Below are 19,559 nucleotides of genomic sequence, written 5' to 3' on the forward strand. Positions count from 1 at the left end.
GTACCGTTTACACTCCATCGTCATCTGCCGTTACCAGGGCAGACATGATGCAACTTATTGCTCAGCTACCTGCACCATTTTTGTTAACTGGAGACTTCAATGCCCACCATCCCCTTTGGGGCTCTCCAGCATCCTGCCCGAGGGGCTCCTTGTTAGCAGACCTTTTCAACCAGCTCAATCTTGTCTGCCTCAATACTGGCGCCCCTACTTTTCTTTCGGACACATCTCACACATATTCCCATTTAGACCTCTCTATATGTACTCCCCAACTTGCACGCCGGTTTGAGTGGTATGCACTTGCTGATACATATTCGAGCGACCACTTCCCGTGTGTAATCCATCTCCTGCAGCATACTCCCTCTCCGTGCTCCTCTAGTTGGACCATCTCCAAGGCAGACTGGGGGCTCTTCTCTTCCAGGGCGACCTTTCAGGATCAAACCTTCACAAGCTGCGATCGTCAGGTCGCACACCTCACGGAAGTCATTCTCGCTGCTGCTGAATATTCCATCCCTCACCCTACTTCTTCTCCACGTCGCGTACCGGTCCCCTGGTGGACCGCAGCATGTAGAGACGCTTTACGTGCTCGTCGACGTGCTTTACGCACCTTTAAACGCCACCCTACAGTGGCGAATTGTATCAGTTATAAACGATTACGTGCTCAGTGTCGTCGTATTATTAAAGAAAGCAAGAAAGCCAGCTGGGCTGCTTTCACAAGCACCTTCAACAGTTTTACTCCTTCTTCTGTTGTCTGGGGTAGCCTGCGCCGGCTATCTGGCACTAAGGTCCACTCCCCAGTTTCTGGCTTGAAGGTCGCGAATGAAGTCCTTGTGGCCCCTGAGGCTGTCTCCAATGCCTTCGGCCGCTTTTTCGCAGAGGTTTCGAGCTCCGCTCATTACCACCCTGCCTTCCTCACCCGCAAACAGGCAGAGGAGGCTAGGCCACCTGACTTCCGCTCCTCGAATTGTGAACGTTACAATGCCCCATTCACCATGCGGGAACTCGAAACCGCACTTGGCCGATCACGGTCCTCCCCTCCAGGGCCTGATTCTATTCATATTCAGATGCTGAAGAACCTTTCTCCTGCGGGTAAAGGTTTTCTTCTTCGTACATACAATCGCATCTGGATTGAGGGACATGTTCCCGCATGCTGGCGCGAGTCTATTGTTGTCCCGATTCCTAAGCCGGGGAAGGACAAGCACTTGCCTTCCAGTTATCGACCTATCTCGCTTACCAGCTGTGTCTGTAAAGTGATGGAGCGAATGGTTAACTCTCGATTGGTTTGGCTGCTCGAGTCTCGACGCCTACTTACCAATGTACAATGTGGATTTCGTAGGCGCCGCTCTGCTGTTGACCATCTGGTTACCTTGTCGACCTTCATTATGAATAACTTCTTGCGGAAGCGCCCGACCGCGGCTGTGTTCTTTGATTTGGAGAAGGCTTAAGACACCTGTTGGAGGGCGGGCATTCTCCGCACCATGCATACATGGGGCCTTCGCGGTCGCCTCCCTCTTTTTATTCGTTCCTTTTTAATGGATCGACAGTTCAGGGTACGTGTGGGTTCTGTCCTGTCCGACACCTTTCGCCAGGAGAATGGGGTGCCACAGGGCTCAGTTTTGAGCGTCGCTCTCTTCGCCATCGCGATCAATCCAATAATGGATTGCCTCCCAGCTGATGTATCAGGCTCCCTTTTCGTGGACGATTTTACCATCTATTGCAGCGCGCAGTGTACACGTGTCCTGGAGCGCTGTCTTCAGCGTTCTCTTGACCGTCTTTACTCCTGGAGTGTCGCCAATGGCTTCCGTTTTCTGCCAAGAAGACGGTCTGTATTAACTTCTGGCGCTACAAAGAGTTTCTCCCACCGTCCTTACGACTCGGTCCCGTTGCTCTCCCAATCGTGGAGACAACCAAATTTTTAGGCCTTACCTTTGACAGGAAACTTAGCTAGTCTCCACATGTGTCATATTTGGTCGCCCGTTGTACCCGTTCTTTAAATGTCCTCCGTGTTCTCAGTGGTATGTCGTGGGGAGCGGATCGAACCGTCCTACTTCGTCTATATCGGTCGATCGTCCGCTCCAAGCTGGATTATGGGAGCTTCGTATACTCCTCTGCACGGCCATCCATCTTACGCCGCCTCAACTCCATACAACATCGGGGTTTACGACTTGCGATCGGAGCATTTTATACCAGTCCCGTAGAGAGTCTTCATGCTGACGCTGGCGAATTGCCACTCACCTACCGGCGCGATATACTGCTTTGTCGGTATGCCTGTCGGCTACTGTCAATGCCCGACCATCCGTCTTATCGTTCCTTTTTTGACGACTCTCTTGACCGTCAATACGGGTTGTATGTCTCTGCCCTGCTACCCCCTGGAGTTCGCTTTCGTCGCCTCCTTCAACACCTTAATTTTTCACTCCCTGCAACCTTTCGAGTGGGCGAGAGCCGCACGCCACCTTGGCTCCAGGCTCAGGTCCGCATTCACCTTGACCTCAGCTCGCTCCCAAAAGAGGTCACCCCCAGTTCGGTCTACCACTCCCGTTTTTTGGAACTTCGTTCGAAGTTCATCAACATGACTTTCATTTATACAGATGGCTCTAAGACCAATGACGGGGTCGGGTGTTCCTTTATTGTCGGGGCACACAGTTTCAAATACCGGCTCCATGGCCATTGTTCGGTCTTCACAGCTGAGCTCTTTGCCCTCTACCAGGCTGTTCTTTACATCTGCCGCCACCGACATTCTGCTTATGTCATCTGCTCAGATTCCCTGAGCGCCATCCAGAGCCTCAGTGATCCGTACCCGGTTCACCCTTTCGTACACCGGATCCAACGCTCTCTTCAGCAGCTGGTGGACGTCGGTTCTCCGGTTAGCTTTATGTGGGTTCCTGGCCATGTCGGTATCCCTGGGAACGAAGCTGCAGATGCCGCGGCCAAGGCTGCGGTCCTCCAGCCTCGGACAGCTTCTTGTTGTGTCCCTTCGTCCGATTTTAGCAGGGTCATTTGTCGGCGCATTGTGTCGCTGTGGCATGCCGATTGGGCTGCACTTACCGACAACAAGCTTCGGGCCTTAAAACCTCTTCCCGTGGCTTGGACGTCCTCCTCACGCCCTTCTTGGCGGGAGGAGGTCGTTTTAACCCAGTTAAGAATTGGACACTGCCGGTTCAGCCATCGCCATCTGCTGACGGCTGCGCCGGCGCCGTTCTGCCCATGTGGGCACTTGCTGACGGTTAGACACATTTTAATGTCCTGTCCAGATCTTAACACACTGCGCCTCGATCTTAACCTGCCAAATACTTTCGATGCCATTTTAGCGGATGACCCACGAGCAGCTGCTCGTGTTCTTCGTTTTATCAATTTGACAAACCTTGCTAAGGACATTTGATGATGCTGTTTTTTAATCCTATGCCTGTCAGTCTGTCTTTTATCGTGTTTTCCCTTTTAGTTGTTGTTGTCAACTTGTGCCTCGCGGTGCATTCTTAGAGTAGTCAGGGCGCTAATGACCATTGCAGTTGTGCGCCCTAAAACCACACAAAACATAATATCGAGGTTTTTCCATTATAAAATATTTGGCAAGCTTGAATCAGTAGTATGCTGACACCAAGATCGCTATTGTTCAAAGCTACTAAGCTCCCCAAGACTACTTTGTGTGTAATTTTCTACTTTGATTGCAGCTGATCACAAAAACACCACTTGGTGCTGAAGATTTTATTGTATATCTATTATTAAAAAATGTTCTAGCTATGTCATTGCTACAGTAAAATGTGTGGTTGTGGGGTAGGACATAACTTTTTGCAAGAATCTGTAAAATTCGACTCACCAATGATCTTCCTTTCACCCTACCACTGTTTCACCAAATAAAATTAGCGCAGGAGAAATAAATAAAAGATTAATCTGTGTTATTTGCTTTGTATCACAACAGTACCAGTATTATAAGTGTTAGCATAATTTTCTGTTTCCTGAATTGTTAGTTACAGATCAAATAGTAATGTGAGGTTTTTTGTATGAACTGCTTGTTCTTAGGAAGCCGTGTGCCACGAAGGAAGCAAAGCAACGAGAGCAATCTACTTGAAAAGTGGTCTGATCTTCACAACAGGTTTTAGCAAAATGAGCGAGCGCCAGTACTCATTGCGAGCACCCGAACATCTTGCAGAGCCAATTGTTATGGTTGAACTGGATACAAGTAATGGTGTGATGTTCCCACTCTATGACCCAGATACAAATCTTGTGTACCTGTGTGGCAAGGTGAGTAGTTTGACTGTTTTGCATTGTCTTTGATATTCGTCATTAATGTTTTGAGTGCCACGTTCACAATATTAAGTTACCTTCGTTTTTGGAAAGAATGCCGTGTCTGTAATATTTCGGACACATCTTAGTTAGGTCTATCATATCCATATTATTATGGGTGTGGCAGTCCTCAATAAGATACTGTGCCCAAAATGTTATGTGTATGACTTTCTTTCCAGCATTTAATGCAACATAATATTATGGGTATTGCGCTAATAGTGGTAAATATATATTATTCCTGAAGTTATCATTGAGAGAATGTTATGTAAAAGACACTACGTAAGACATGTTTTTATCCATAGCATTAAGGTGGGTGCCAGTTCCTTTGACTTTTAGAAGGCCTGTGATACATTTATAAGTCATGTTCAGGGTGCTTTCCTAATATGCAGTGACATACTGAGCTGACAGTGCACAGATTATGCAGAAATATTTGTTTTATTAAACATCAGTCATAATCGTACCAAAAGCCTGCTGAAAGTTGACAACCAAAGAATCCAAATGGTCATAATTATTTATAACGTTTATTTTACTTATTATTATTTTGGAGGGATTATAATAGAATTGGAGAAGGTTATAAAGCTACATCTACATCTATACTCAACAAACCACTGTGAAGCGTGTGGCAGAGTATGCGTCCCATTGTACCAGTTATTACGGTTTGTTCCCGTTTCATTCATGAATGGTGCGCAGGAAGAATAAACTTACCACTAACAAAATCAATACATTCACACCATTTGCACAAGAAATTAGTTCCAAATATTACATCAATGCTGAGATTTTTGAATCACCAAGAAATTGCACACCCCAACAGCTGTCCTGCCAATTCCACAGTTAATAGTACTCATGTTTCACTCTCTTTGATAGCTTCATAATTTTTATACCAGAAATGTGCATCACCACTATATCCTCTTATGTTCATAATGGATTCAAAAAATGCCTGTGAAGTGCCATTCAAATCACTATCACTGTCCAGTAAACACTTAACATGTACACCTTGTACACTTTCTGTTATTACAAGCTGCCACACTTTCTTTACTTGCGATGTGATCTTCTTCATACAACGAATCCTCATTAATCTTTTCCCTGGAAAAACTATCATCCTGCTTACCAAAATGGTTATCAAACCCACCGTTACTTTCTCTATGCTTTAGATTTTGTACTTCTTCCACCTTTTTCTCTAATTTAGTCAATTTTGAATCTACATTTTCATTTAATTTTTCCAGTTTTTCCTCTACCACTACTGCGCACTCGGTTTCTACCTCAGTTTCTAAATCATTTTAACTCTAGTTTCAGCACCAAATTTCTCAGAAGCCTCCACTCTCCTACTATAGTCATCACAAAGTTTCTCTCTTTCTTCTACACATTTACTACTTATTAATGTCAATTTCTCATTAGTATTCTGTTCTACTCTCTTTATCTTTTCATCACAATCTTTAACTACCTCTTCAACCTTCTTATTTAGTTCTGAAAGATTAGAGCTGACTACCGTAATCTCCCTTTTAATTTCTTTCTTCAGTTCATCCTTTAAGTTAAACATGTCAGTTCTAATGCTACTACTGTCAGCTTTTACTGCTGATGTCTTGTTTAAACGGCTTTTTCTAAGGAATACCTTATTTTTCAATCACTCGTCTCCTGTTGCTGCTGCTGCTGCTGCTCCAGTTGTCATCTGATTCGTCATATGACGACATATGCTACAGCAAGTTGTAAGCCTCTTGGCGAGGCATCTTGTTTATCTGCGGTCAGCTGTGTTTACCTGTGTGCTGGTTGGCTGCTCCCATAAAACCCGCTCACTGATTGGCTGCTGTTATACTGTGGCCATGAAACCCATGCACTGATTGGCTGTTGCACCACTGCACTGTAAACCGCTGTTGATTTCACTTTTCAAAATTCGTGAGTCCTTGTTTATTGTGGCTACGTACAATGTTCCTTATGTGGGGGCGCCACATGTGACAATTCACTTTCTTTTATTTCTTCATTGGTTGTCCTCGGTGTTGACGAGCTGCGTTGCTACACTGGCTGTCTTGGGGATCTTATATATACTAACAATAATAGGCACTGAAACTTCACATTGTTCAATGTTTAATTTACAAAAATTACAATTAAAACTTAACTCATTAAATTAACTAAATACAACGAAAAATTGGTTCTCCTCCTACAAGCATTAAGCCGAATTATTTGTTTAAATCATGAAATTAACAAATATCGGTACACAAACAATAATTTTGACAAAACTGTTAATTACTTTGGAATTAAGGGATGGCTTTGCTAACATGTTTTTGAATAGAGTCAAATAGATCCTTTAGGAATACTATTAGTTGTTCCTCCAAGTGTTTATAATTAGTACAGAATTTATATTTGTTTATAAGTCAACAATAGAATTTAAGTTGCGAAACTATCACTGTTTTCGCTATAACAAAACTTACTAACTAGGACTAGTCGAAATAAATTAGAAAATAAATTACATACATAAAACTAAGTACAAAATTAGATCTGCTGTTATGATGACCAACCTTTCTCTTATATGAAAATGTAGATTATACTAATGTATGTGTAATGGTAATTAGTTAAAAGTGAAAAACTGAATTTTAAGGAGGCTGACGGCAAAACATAAGGTGAAGTAAAAATATCCCAACTTGCTTTGTCACATGCGTGCCTCCACACGAATGTTTGTTGGGCAGTTTGTTTAAAGTTTCTTTGCACTATTTGGGACAAAAGTGCTATGTGCTGTCAGATTTAAAACTTGTTTGCTAGTCTGGCTATCATTGATAAAGCCTCATAAGTTTTGTAGCTGTGGGTCCTCTGTGAGACAGTGTTGGTGGTGAAGCGAAATTGACTCCTGTCACTGTTCCTAACATTTCCTTTTACCACACCCTGCTGTGTGATAAACATGTTAACTTCCTTGACAAAATGTTGTGCCTTCTGACATATACTGTTATCATCTTCTATGTCCCTACGTGTGGCAATTGTAGTAATATGCCTAGATGAAATGCCATATTCAACATTAAGATTGTTGATAAAAGGAATCGACACTTTGAAATTATCCAAGCCAACCATTTTGGATGCTTCTAGTGCCCAAATTTTCAGATGCCAATAGTGAACGATAGATCTGTATGACCTTGCTTTAGCAAATTGCGATATTAAATGCTTTTCATAGTTTGTAATTGCAACATTCTGTTTCCTCTGGAATGAGCTCCTGCTTGCCTTTACCCACATACGTAATTTAGAACTAATCTGCAATTTGATTCTTTTAATGCATGTCTAGCACCATGTCAGTTGCTAAAGGAATTGAAGCCACCATTGTTATAGTCTTCATAAATGTTCTCTAGTACGCTGTCATAAATATCTTGTAATACACCGGGCTTTGACTGTACGGATGGAGATAGTTAGTATTGACTTTGACTGGACTGTTCCTGTTGCACAGAAGACGTGAATGTCATGTACTGGTTGAAAAGCCATCTTCAGGTTCAGGTTCTTCTTGTCCTTCAATATCAGTATATAAATCCAGCATAATGTCATGTATTTCTGTGTCATCCCCATTATATTTCGAATTATTATGTTATATATCTGCGAACTCTCTCTCCTCTACCCCGATTTCGTTTCCATATTCAGAACGTTGCAACTTTGTTCCTAATATTTTGACCACATTTGTAGAATTAGTTCTCTTCATGATATCAATGTTCACATTTTACATGCGAACACCCTAAATCACACATTCATACTATAGCTATACCATTCGCTCAACTCGAACACTTGTTTACTCAGCTACCTTATTCCATTGTCTGATGGTGCTAGCAGACAGGTGCAGAGCTTTACATGGAAGTAACATATACCACTGTTGTCTTTATAATCGAGTGCTAGTCTAAGCATGGCTGCATATGATCCCCAGCATCAGAGATCAAAAGTGCCCCTTGTCAGGAAACATGTTACCCCTAGTTTGGTATTGATCGAAGTTGTTAAACATTGGAACAATTCGTACTGCTAATATTTTGTCTCACAACACTGCCAACCTAACAATAACTATACTGTGTGTTGTATTGTTCGTAGTGGTGTTACAGAATATAGTGTTGGGCTGAGCCATAACTTGAGTACTAGTCCATGTGAAAGGAATGTTGGCAGTGATAAACAAGAGCTATGGTAGTGCCTCTTCCAGTAATTTACAAACTGCCTTTAAGAATACAGGGTGCTATTCCGGCTCAATATTATGTAAAAATCAATACCTATTTCTTTCAGGCACTGTTTATAATGTGTGTTTTACAGATTTTTTGTTGATATCAGGTAATGCAGCACATTTTCTAAACAAATTAGAAGTATTTTGAATATTTTTGAGCCTGCTTAGGGTTATTGAAAAAAATTACAAAGAAATTGATGCAATTTTTTTTTCCCAAAAGTTTCCTCAAATTTAGGTAACATTTAATCCAATGTTATACATTTGAAGGAGACCATATTTTTACCAGATATGCATGGCATGATGGTTGAGGTACTAGACCTATTTAATTCCACCTATTATGTATATTACAAGGATAAGAAAATATCACATCTTACATTTTAATTTTTTTCCTAGTAAAAATGTTATTTTTTTATTAGTTAGTTGATTCTGCAATAAAGCTTAGGTCTACTACATAAGTATGGACTATTGCAAGTTACATAAAAAAATAAAGCAATGCTTTATAATCTTTAGGAAATATTTGTACCTGAATTCTGAAAAATCCAACTTGAGGGAAATTGTGAATGAAGATAGGAGTCCAAATAAACTGTGTCTCAGAACATTCGTGAAACAGTTGTGCAACATTTCTTGATCTTCAAGCTTCCTCTTGGCATTCCTTTTAGCACTGCTTGCTTCTTTGGTAAGTTGAAGAGCGACTCTTTCAGCTTCATGCACCCTTTGTCTGTCACACACAAGCAATTGATTGTCCATATTACAGCCACATTTTATGCCTAAATTTCTCAGGACTTCCAGCCTTCCTATCATTCCATCATTGAAACATATCACTGCATCTAGTACACCAACTTTTAATATATTTAGTCATACAAAAATATTCTTGGGCAATCTTTCCCATATGCAATGGTTGACATTTTCATTTGTATTCTGAGTGCCCCCATGAAGACAATTACTAACCAAAACAGGGTCACTCAGGTCTCTAAAAATTAGTTTTATTTCATTCATAACAGGCTCAAGAAGAGAATGCTTATGACGGTACATTTGATCACTTTCTTTTGATTTTTGGTAACCACACCAAGAATCTGCTCCCTTGGGGCAAAGTCCGTCAACAGGTTGGTCATCTGTGGACAACTTATGAAAGTAGATGGCCCGTACAGCTGTTCTCATTGCTGTAACATTATTCAGAGGTGCAGTTCGTCTAATGGCCAGTCCATAATAACTCTGAAGAAGGTGTGTTTCAGTTTCTGTCAGTCTGCCTCAGCCAGACAGATTTTCTATCAGATAGCAACTTTCCTTTCATTTCTCTTCATAGCTTCCTCAGTCTAGCATCCATCCTCTTTTGCACACGTCCACAATACTCCAGTTTTGTTACCAAGATATCACAATAAACATTGAACTCATTAAATTTATTGAAAGCTTTAGAGTCCCCATCTCCTAGGTACTTCGTATATCTGACGTTATAAACTGGCACTGACCTCTGAAATATTTTTAGAGCTTCATCGCACTCTATACCTCCACAGTAACCGTCGTAATTTGTACAACACTTATGTTAAATATGTCCTTCAGTGTTACCATGGCAGGTGTGGCAGTACTTAGACAGGCACTCACCATCAACAACTTTCCCATTCTCCAGAGAAGTAGCACTTAAAACGCAATTCAAGGAAAGATATCCTCCCATCAAGTGCAACAGCAATGTCCCTGGTTCAACTAATATTTGCAGTTTCTTCTATGCACGTTTCATAGATGATTTAGACAAAACTGTCAAGGCACCTAAAAGTATTTTTATGTACTTGCCGAATGTACTGGGAGGAGGAGGAAGGTCCATCAAACCATAAAACGTTTGAGCAGCCTTTCTTCCTTTTCCTATTGCACACGTTGCATGCACTAACTCCAAATTCACGTCATGTGAATTGTGCACAATGTTTGAAGTCATTTTTAAGGTAGATTTATTGCAGGATCTACACATAACTAATTTTGACACTAATCCCTTCCTGCTACTTCGTTGTTTAGTTATTTCCAGACAGCCTAAACCGTCACATTGTTTAAATTTCGCCACTTCCTTTATCAAAGAAGATAAGATGCCCACATCAACAACAACAAATCGACTACAACAGCATTGTTGCTAACACAATAGTATGAATCACTAGGAGACGTGCCATATGAGAGTTTCTTCACTGAAGAAAGGTTACTTTCAACAGTGTGGCTTGCTTTGTTTGTGAACTAGTTACCACGAAATTTCCTTTTATTGAATTCCTTGATGTGTGGTATAATTTGTATTTATTGCGCATTAAAGGATATGTACTTCCACCAAATACATGTAGCACTTGGGCAATAAACATGCAGTAACAAGTGAACGAACTGCTTCAGCAAAACAGAATAAAATACTAACAAACATAATGATTTAGAGACACTAGAAACCTGCACTGTTTCCAACATATACGCTGTATCGTATGTATAATCGTGGGAAACAGAAAGTTCACAGTTCTTTTTGAAAAATACTGGTTCCTTAACAGAAATAAAGGGGGCGTGGCAGCATACATGACTGTAACTTTAAAATTTGGTATATATTGGTCATTTTTCATTTGAAACCCTGTAATATATATATCAATGTAATCAGAAAAGACTATAGAATTTAATAAATTCATAAAAAAATTTCAATTTTTCCACTATTTATGAGTACCCTGTATCCTTAAAATGATGCAGACATATCACCACTTGCGATAAAAGTATGAACTATGTGGAAATTGTCGCCTTACTGTTTCGGAAAAAAAAAAAAAGAGGCAGGGAGTGGGGGGGGGGGGGGGGGGAGATTAATTTGCAGGGAGACATTATCAAATAGTTTTATGTTGTTGATGCCCCATCACTACTCCCGAATACATAGAAATTTCCGTAGTGGTCATTAGGTTGCATCACTAATAGCAAAGCCTAAACAATTGAAATACAGTAATAATTGTCACACACTTTTGGTAGCTCTTTTGAAATACATTGTGATTTTTGAACTATTGGTTAGGATTGTACCAGACAAATCATTTCAAATGTTACCGTACATTCTGCACTATATCATATTTCATTATGCTGATGTGTATCTACATATGCATGTACAGTTAGCTTCATAATGAGACTTGTATAACTTAATTCTGTCATTTGGTCCACCACCTAAGATAATAAGTCAGCATCACCTGTTGCCAGCAGCTGTTCTGTATTTAGCATACTTTTGTTAAAAACAAGTGATTTTAGCATACATTGTAGCAGTTTTATAATTTGAAGTGAGGTATACCTCCTGTCTACTGTTTGTCATATGTAACATATCACATCCTAGCAAGAACTGTGACACAACTCGAAAGTGCAACACTTAAGGAAACTGAATTTAGAGAATTAATTCTATGGAACTTGTGTTGAAATAGTACAAACTTCATTTAAATTTTAAGTAAAAATTGTTGGCAGTAAATTCCATTTTTCATAAATGTTGTTGCAATTCAGACACTTTTCAGTGACAAACTAAAAATAGCTGTTTTTCAATTTGTGACTTTTCTTATCAGCGTGCAATATGTCCGTGTCTTTTAATATCATTCAGACATTTGCCACATTTTTGTTGCAGGCATGAAAATTTTCAAATGCATTTATTGGAAGAAACTACAATTCTGGATTTATTTTAATTTTTTTTTTCTGTCAAAAAGTATGAACTACCAATGTGTTCATGAAACGTAAAGGTTATGTTTGTGCTTAAAGAGTGATGTCCCACTTCATTTTCACTCTCCTGCACTAGACACAGTTTTTAAAATCCTCTGAAAAGTGTAAAGCCTGTTGGGGAATGTTATTTTAACTCTTCTCAAATCTTTGAACATTAATTCGAGCATTGAAATACATAGGCAAAGACGCATCTTTTAGGAGGAAATGGTCTTTCCAGCATGTTAGAAGCTTTTGAATCACTTAATCCTCAACAATGGTGTTTGGGATTATCTCCCCCTCATCTCCAACATTTGCTAATACATTGAGGTGACAAAAGGCATGGTATACATCCTAATGTAATGTCATACCACCTTTTGCCCAGTGTAGTGCAGCAACTCAATGTAGCATGGACTCAACAAATCATTGGAAGTCCCCTGCAGAAATAATGAGCCATGCTGCCTACATAGCCATCCATAATTGCAAAAGTGTTGCTGGTGCAAGAATTTGTGCCTGAAATGACCTTTCGATTGTGACCGTTAAATGTTTGAAGGGATTCATGTTGGGCAATGTGGTTGACCAGATCATTTGCTCAAATTGTCCAGAATGTTCTTCAAACCAGTCGCGAACAATTGTTGTGACCCAGTGACATGGTCACTGTCATCCATAAAAATTCCATCATTGTTTGGGAACATGAAGTCAATGAACATAACCATTTTCAGTGTTCAATGTAGTTGGACCAGGGGACTCAGTCTATTCCATGCAAACACAGCCCACACCATTGTGGAGCCACCACCAACTTGGGAATTGGACACAGCAAGATGCGACCCTGCTACACGATTTTGTTACTCTGTGTCTCTGCCAACCATACTACACTGAACTTTTATAATAAAAATGGCCTTCGTCGTTTGAAGGCTTTAATTGCTGATCTGTTACTAACTGACATTTAGTTATCATATAACCTACCAAGAACAGTGCATGTTTGATGAATCTTCAATGTGCTGTCGCCTTAAAATGGTGTTCTTTCATAACAGGTGAGTTATAATACAAAAATAACTAAATATGAAAATTCTTTCACCACCAATGTGGCATTTTCCATTTTATTATCACACATTGTACCAGTAACAATGCATTTACAAGAAATGTGCAGTGTATTAGTGCTTAGAAACGGCATATATTCACAGGGTGTAAATTATAAAACCCACCAAATACGGGCTCAATTAAAAACAAAAAATACACTATGGCATCTCATGAGTTGTGCTTTTGACATAAAAAAAGCCTTCTCGCCCCCCTATAAGTTCAACCTTTTGTGTCACATTGTTGAAATATTGCTGAACTTATTTTGTGTTTCATGCAAGGCAATGGATCTTCAGTATGAAATAAGAGGAAGTAACTCATCAAACATTGTATCTACTTTATTTTACGTGTCTCATGTGAGGACTGCTTTAGGACAGGGGCAGAATGACAGTGACGAGGAAAAACCAGATATTTTTGGGTTCGTCCCTTGCTGTGAAGAAACAACAAAAATAAGGTCATATTTATTCCTTATTAATGAAGGCATCCAGGCTTGAAGCTCAGCAGGAAATTTGGAACTTTGTGAGAATGGGGTGTGGTTTGTTTTAAAAACTGCTGCCAGTGATAGAGGAAGAAATTTGCTCAACTCTGTCAGTAAAGTGGAAGGCCATTTAACTTAGTTGTGGGAGTAAGAACTAAAACATTGTTTTATTCATCATGTTGCTGGAATCTAGTGTAAGCTATTGCCAGTTTCTGCTTCCTGGCATGCTGAAATAAAGCAAAAGATGCTTTTAGCACCTCTGTGCCATCAGAGGTGCCAAAACATGTTTGGGTAACAAGAAAAATGGTGTTTTACATAAAAGGTGGAACCTACATCCAATAATTTTAATTACAAACAAAGAAAAGTACAAGAACTGCTAATCCAAAAGACAACTATGTCGTCATCCAACGAGGCATTCCCCAACAAGCTCTACTATAAACACAGAAATATCCTAATGAAACTATAGAAGATAACTGTCAACATACAGTTTAGTAAAAATGGTCTAACTCATAATGGAATTTCAGACTATATGAAAAAAAACCTCTGAACAGCAAGCATGTCATCTGCACCAAGTAAAGTAAAAAGTAAGGTGGAGATTGTGTGTCTAAAATGTGAAATTAGGAAACCATACATTAAAAACAGTTGCTCAATAAAGAACTTTACAAAACACATTTAGCATTAGGCAATAAATTTGCAATGTCAGCTTATTTTTCCAAACTGATGCAAGAAAAAGAGAAGAATCAAAGCAAAAAACTAAACAAAATCATAAACATCACAAGCACAACTGCTGCAGTCAGTCACTGCAATCAAAAACATCAATTCCATGACAGAATCATGAACTTAACTAACATTAATCTCACCAAACAAGGAAAAAACCTACTGGAAAGAGAACCAAACACACTGACTCTCGATCGATCGCGCGCGCGCGCGCCCACACACACACACACACACACACACACACACACACACACACACACCAAATTTTAATGTAAACTTAACAAGATAATTAGTTGCTGCAGAAATAACACAGGTAATTAGAACACACAATTCCACCATAATCTCTAATGAAAAAACATCATAGGAAACTACAGCGAATAAGCTAAAACAAAAATTAAAACAAAACAGTGCTGTACCAGCAAGGGCAGACAAATGCAATATTACACAAAGGTGCACAAAGAATGTGCTCCTTTAAGACCAGTGATCAGCTTCAGAAATGCTCTATCATACCATCTATCCCAACAAACACACACACACACACACACACACACACACACACACACACACACAGAGAGAGAGAGAGAGAGAGAGAGAGAGAGAGAGAGAGAGAGAGAGAGAGAGGGGGGGGGGGGGGGGGAGTAAATAAAATTCCGCGCCAAACTCACTCAGGAACAAATGCAGGATGATAGGGCTAGGACACACAGCAGGAGCGTGTATACCGCATTTTACGAAGTGAAAAGTGTTTGCAAAACTGAAATTACACAAAGTACATTTAATATGTGCATATAGTGCCCCCAAAATGGGAACGGAGGAGTATCAGTCATGACAAAGTGTGAGGAATAGCAAATATATACACAAAACATTTTGCCAAACCAAAATCAAATTTTAAAAAGCAAGCAATGTGTTAACTTGTTGAAAAAAAATTCACATGGACATAGTTTGGTTTACATATGACAATCTCTCAGTGCAGGACACCATACAGATGGTCCTGCAAAACCATATAATATAAAATCAAGGTAAGAGCAAAAACAGACTACAGGCCTCATTTTGTTAGATCATTTACAACCTAAAATATGTTTATATTCTACAGTTGTTCAGCACCCATTGATAATGGCACAGAGGTGCTGGAACATGTTTGGGTAAAAAAAAAAAACCTTTTGCATAGAAGCGGAATCTATATCCAATAATTCACTGTTGAAAATTTGCCTGTTAGAATGTGTATGCACCCTGTGTGCTAGGATTTTAATTTACTAATTCTCTACTGCTGTTACGCATGCAGGTGAAAGTGCTTATGAGTCTGCTTGGGATAAAACTGTAACTCCAGAGTTTCATCTGCTGTCCAATTTTGCACGTACATGTAGGCAGAAATGGCAAATGTGCTAACATGGCCTTTTGTGACACAGGAAGATACCTGTTGTTTCTTAATCTTTTTGGCAAACATCTACGTTTACATCTACATTGATACTCTGCAAATCACACTTAAGTGCCTGCCAAAGGGTTTATCTAATCACCTTCACAATAATTCTCTATTATTCCTATCTTGAACAGAATGCCGAAAAACTGTGACCTCTGATTCTCTTATTTTATTATGAGTATTGTTTCTTCCTATGTAGATTGGTGTCAACAAAATATTTTGTCATTTGGAGGAGAAAGTTGGTGATTGAAATTTTGGGAGAGCATTCCGCTGCAATGAAAAACGCCTTTGTTTTAATGATGTCCACCACAAATCTTGTATCATGTCAGTGATACTCTGTCCCCCACTTCGCGATAACACAAAACATTCTGCTCTTCTTTGAACTTCCTTGATGTACCCCATTAATCCTATCTGGTAAGGATCCCAGACAGTGCAACAGTACTCCAAAAGAGAACGGACAAGCAAAGTGTAGGCAGCCTCTTTAGTGGATGTGTTACATGTTCTGTGTTCTGCCAATAAAATGCAGTCTTTGGTTCACCTTCCCTACAACATTATTTGTTTAGGATCAATTGCCAATTTTTGCAGCTTACAGATAGCTTTTCTAAATTTTTTCGCAATTTTTTTTTATTTATTTTTTTTATTTATTTTATTTATTTATTTTTTTTATCTTCTGATGATTTTACTAGATGATAAACAACTGAGTCATATGCAAACAACCTAAGACGGCTGCTCGGATTGTCTCCTGAATCGTTTATATAGATATGGAACAGCAGAGGGTCTATAACACAACCTTGGGGAATGCCAGAAATCACTTCTGTTTTACTCAATGACTTTCCACCAATTACTACAAACTGTGACCTCTCTGACAGGAAATCACGAATCCAGTCACATAACTGAGATGATATTCTGTAAGCATGCAATTTGACTACAAGCCACGTGTGACATATAGTGTCAAAAACCTTCTGGAAATGCAGAAATGTGGAATCAGTTTAAAATTCCATGTCAGTAGCACTCAGCACTGTGTGTGAGTAAAGAGCTAGTGGTTTTTCACAAGAAGGATGTTTCCTAAATCTGTGTTGACTGCGTATTAGTAGATGGTTCTCTTCGAGGTAATTCATAATGTTCTAACAGAATATGTGTTCCAAAACCCTGCTGCATGTCTATGTTAATGATGTGAGTCAGTAATTTAGTGGATTACTCCTATTGCCTTTCTTGAATACTGGCATGACCTGTGCAACTTTCCAGTCTTTGGGTATGGATCTTTCATTGAGGGAGTGGTTGTATATGATAAAGTATGGAGCTATTGCATCAGTATACTCTGAAAGCAACCCAATTGGCGTACAGTCTGGACCAGAAGACTTGCATTTGTCAAGCGGTTTAAGTTGCTTCACTACTCAGAGGATATCTACTTCTAAATTACTCAAGTTGACAGCTGTTCTTTATTTGAAATCTTTGGTTAAGGGAATTTGGAAGGCTGAGTTTGTAACACTCCTTTGGCAGCACCGTCGTCGATAGCATTTCCATTTTTATCGTGCAGAGAAGGCATTGAAGGCATACAACCAGAATCTCTTTGGATTTTTTGCAAGGTTTCAAAACAGTTTCATTGTAGAAACTGTTATAAGCATCTCACATTGAAGTTGGTGCTAAATTTCAAGCTTCTGTTAAAGGTCACCAATTTTGGAGATTTTGCGTTTGTGTAAATTTGGCATGCTTTTTTTGTTGTTTCTGCAACAGTGTTCTGACCTGTTTTGTGTAGTGTGGGGGGGGATCAGCTCCATCCTTTGTTAATTTATTTGGTGTAAATTTCTCAATTGCTGAAACTTCCTGGCAGATTAAAACTGTGTTCCGGACCGAGACTCGAACTCGGGACCTTTGCCTTTTGTGGGCAAGTACTCTAATATCAGAGCTACCCAAGCACGACTCACGCCCATGGCTAAGTCATGTCTCCGCAATATCCTTTCTTTCAGGAGTGCTAGTTCTGCAAGGTTCGCAGGAGAGCTTCTGTAAAGTTTGGAAGGTAGGAGGCGAGGTACTGGCAGAAGTAAAGCTGTGAGGACGGAGCGTGAGTCGTGCTTGAGTAGCTTAGTTGGTAGAGCACTTGCCCGCGAAAGGCAAAGGTCCCGAGTTCGAGTCTCGGTCCAGCAAACAGTTTTAATCTGCCAGGAAGTTTCATATCAGTGCACACTCTGCTGCAGAGTGAAAATCTCATTCTGGATCTCAATTGCTGTCGATACTATTTCTTTGAATTCATGCCATATCTGGTCTACACCTATTGGTACATTGTTAATTTGAAAGGAGTGGAGATTGTATCTCAGGAAGGCATCTAGTGAATTTTGGATGATGTTTCATGCTTTGCTCTGGATTTAAATATGTAGTTTTGCAAACATGTTGAGGGTAAACTAAATTCACCACCAGCTATAATTGTATGAGTCGGATATATGTTTGAAATTAAAGTCAAAGTTTCTTCGGACCTTTCAGCTATTGTATCATCCGAGTTGGGAAGAATCCAATTATTATTTTATTCTGGTTGCTAGAATGACCTCTGCCCATAGTATCTCACAGGAACTATGTATTTCAGTTTCGCTTAAAGATAAACTACTTCTAACGGCAACACACACAATTGCCAACAGTGTTTAGCCTATGCTTTCGGAACACCATTAGGTTCTTCACAAAAATTTCAGCTGAACTTACCTCTGGCTTTAGCCAGCTTTCAATGCCTATAACAATTTCAGCATCAGTGCTTTCTATTAGTGCTTGTAGCTCTGGTATTTTCCCAACACAGCTACAATAGTTTACAACTGTTATACTGGTTGTGATTCAGAAGTTTCAAGACTGATTCATTTCTGAGTAGGGGAGTGTGCACAGACAGGTTCCGCCAGTTGGGTGCATTAGTGGGGGGTCTCAGGGAATGAACTCATGCTGCGGCAGTTGCCTCCGGAACCATGCAGATGCGCTTGCAGCCTGAGTGTGTGTCATTGACCTTGGTCGAAAAGAGGGAGAGGCGAAAATGGAGCAGCGCTATGCGATTAAGTTTTGTGTGCGCAACTGAACAAAAGCACCACGGAGACTCGCAGTATGATTCAAGAGGCCTTTAAGGAAGAAGCCATGTCCCATGCAATGGTTTTCATGTGGCACAAACGTTTCAAAGATGGCCGCAGGAATGTTGAAGATGACAACCGCTCTGGGAGGCCATCATAAAGCCGAACGGATCAAAATGTGGAGAGAGTGCGGGAACTTTTAAACACTGACTGTCGTCTTAGTACTAGATTAATTGTCGGTGAACTGGAACTCGGTCATAGTACAGTGTGGATGGTTGTGACTGAGAATTTGATGATGCGAAAAGTGTGTGCCAAACTGCTGCCAAAAGTTTTGTCGGTGGATCAGAAGAAACGTTGCATGACTGTTGCCAGGAACTACTGCAATGGTTGAATGTTGATTCAAACCTTCTGGAGAAAGTGGTCACTGGTGATGAGACCTGTGTCTACAAGTATGATCCTGAGTCGAAGTGTCAAAGCTCAGAAAGACACACTGCTTCCTCACCGAAGCCCAAGAAAGCTCACATGAGCAAGGAGTTATTCACAAGTAGTTTGTTGCTTGTGGACAGACTGTCACAGATGACTTTTACGCTGTAGTGCTTTGCCACTTGAGGGATCAAGTTTGCCGCGTCCGCCCAGTGATCAAGGGTGATCAGATTCTCCAACATGACAGCACGCCCGCTCACACGTCGCTCACTGCCGCCGAAGTTTTGGTCAAGTTCAATGTGACAACAC

At 40.2% G+C, this 19,559-nt stretch overlaps 1 protein-coding gene across 2 annotated transcripts in view; it reads left to right on the top strand.

Annotated features, from left to right (window-relative positions):
* LOC126100103 (coronin-6) overlaps positions 1–19,559 on the top strand; it is a 97,304-nt gene that overhangs the window by 39,944 nt on the left and 37,801 nt on the right. For both annotated transcript variants that reach the window (XM_049910619.1, XM_049910618.1), the window contains exon 6: positions 4,015–4,236. In XM_049910619.1, the coding sequence (XP_049766576.1) occupies positions 4,015–4,236 (222 nt within the window). The remainder of the gene's footprint in view (positions 1–4,014; positions 4,237–19,559) is intronic.

Source organism: Schistocerca cancellata, chromosome 9 (assembly GCF_023864275.1).
Source record: "Schistocerca cancellata isolate TAMUIC-IGC-003103 chromosome 9, iqSchCanc2.1, whole genome shotgun sequence".
In the NCBI taxonomy this organism is placed as follows: Eukaryota; Metazoa; Arthropoda; class Insecta; order Orthoptera; family Acrididae; genus Schistocerca; species Schistocerca cancellata.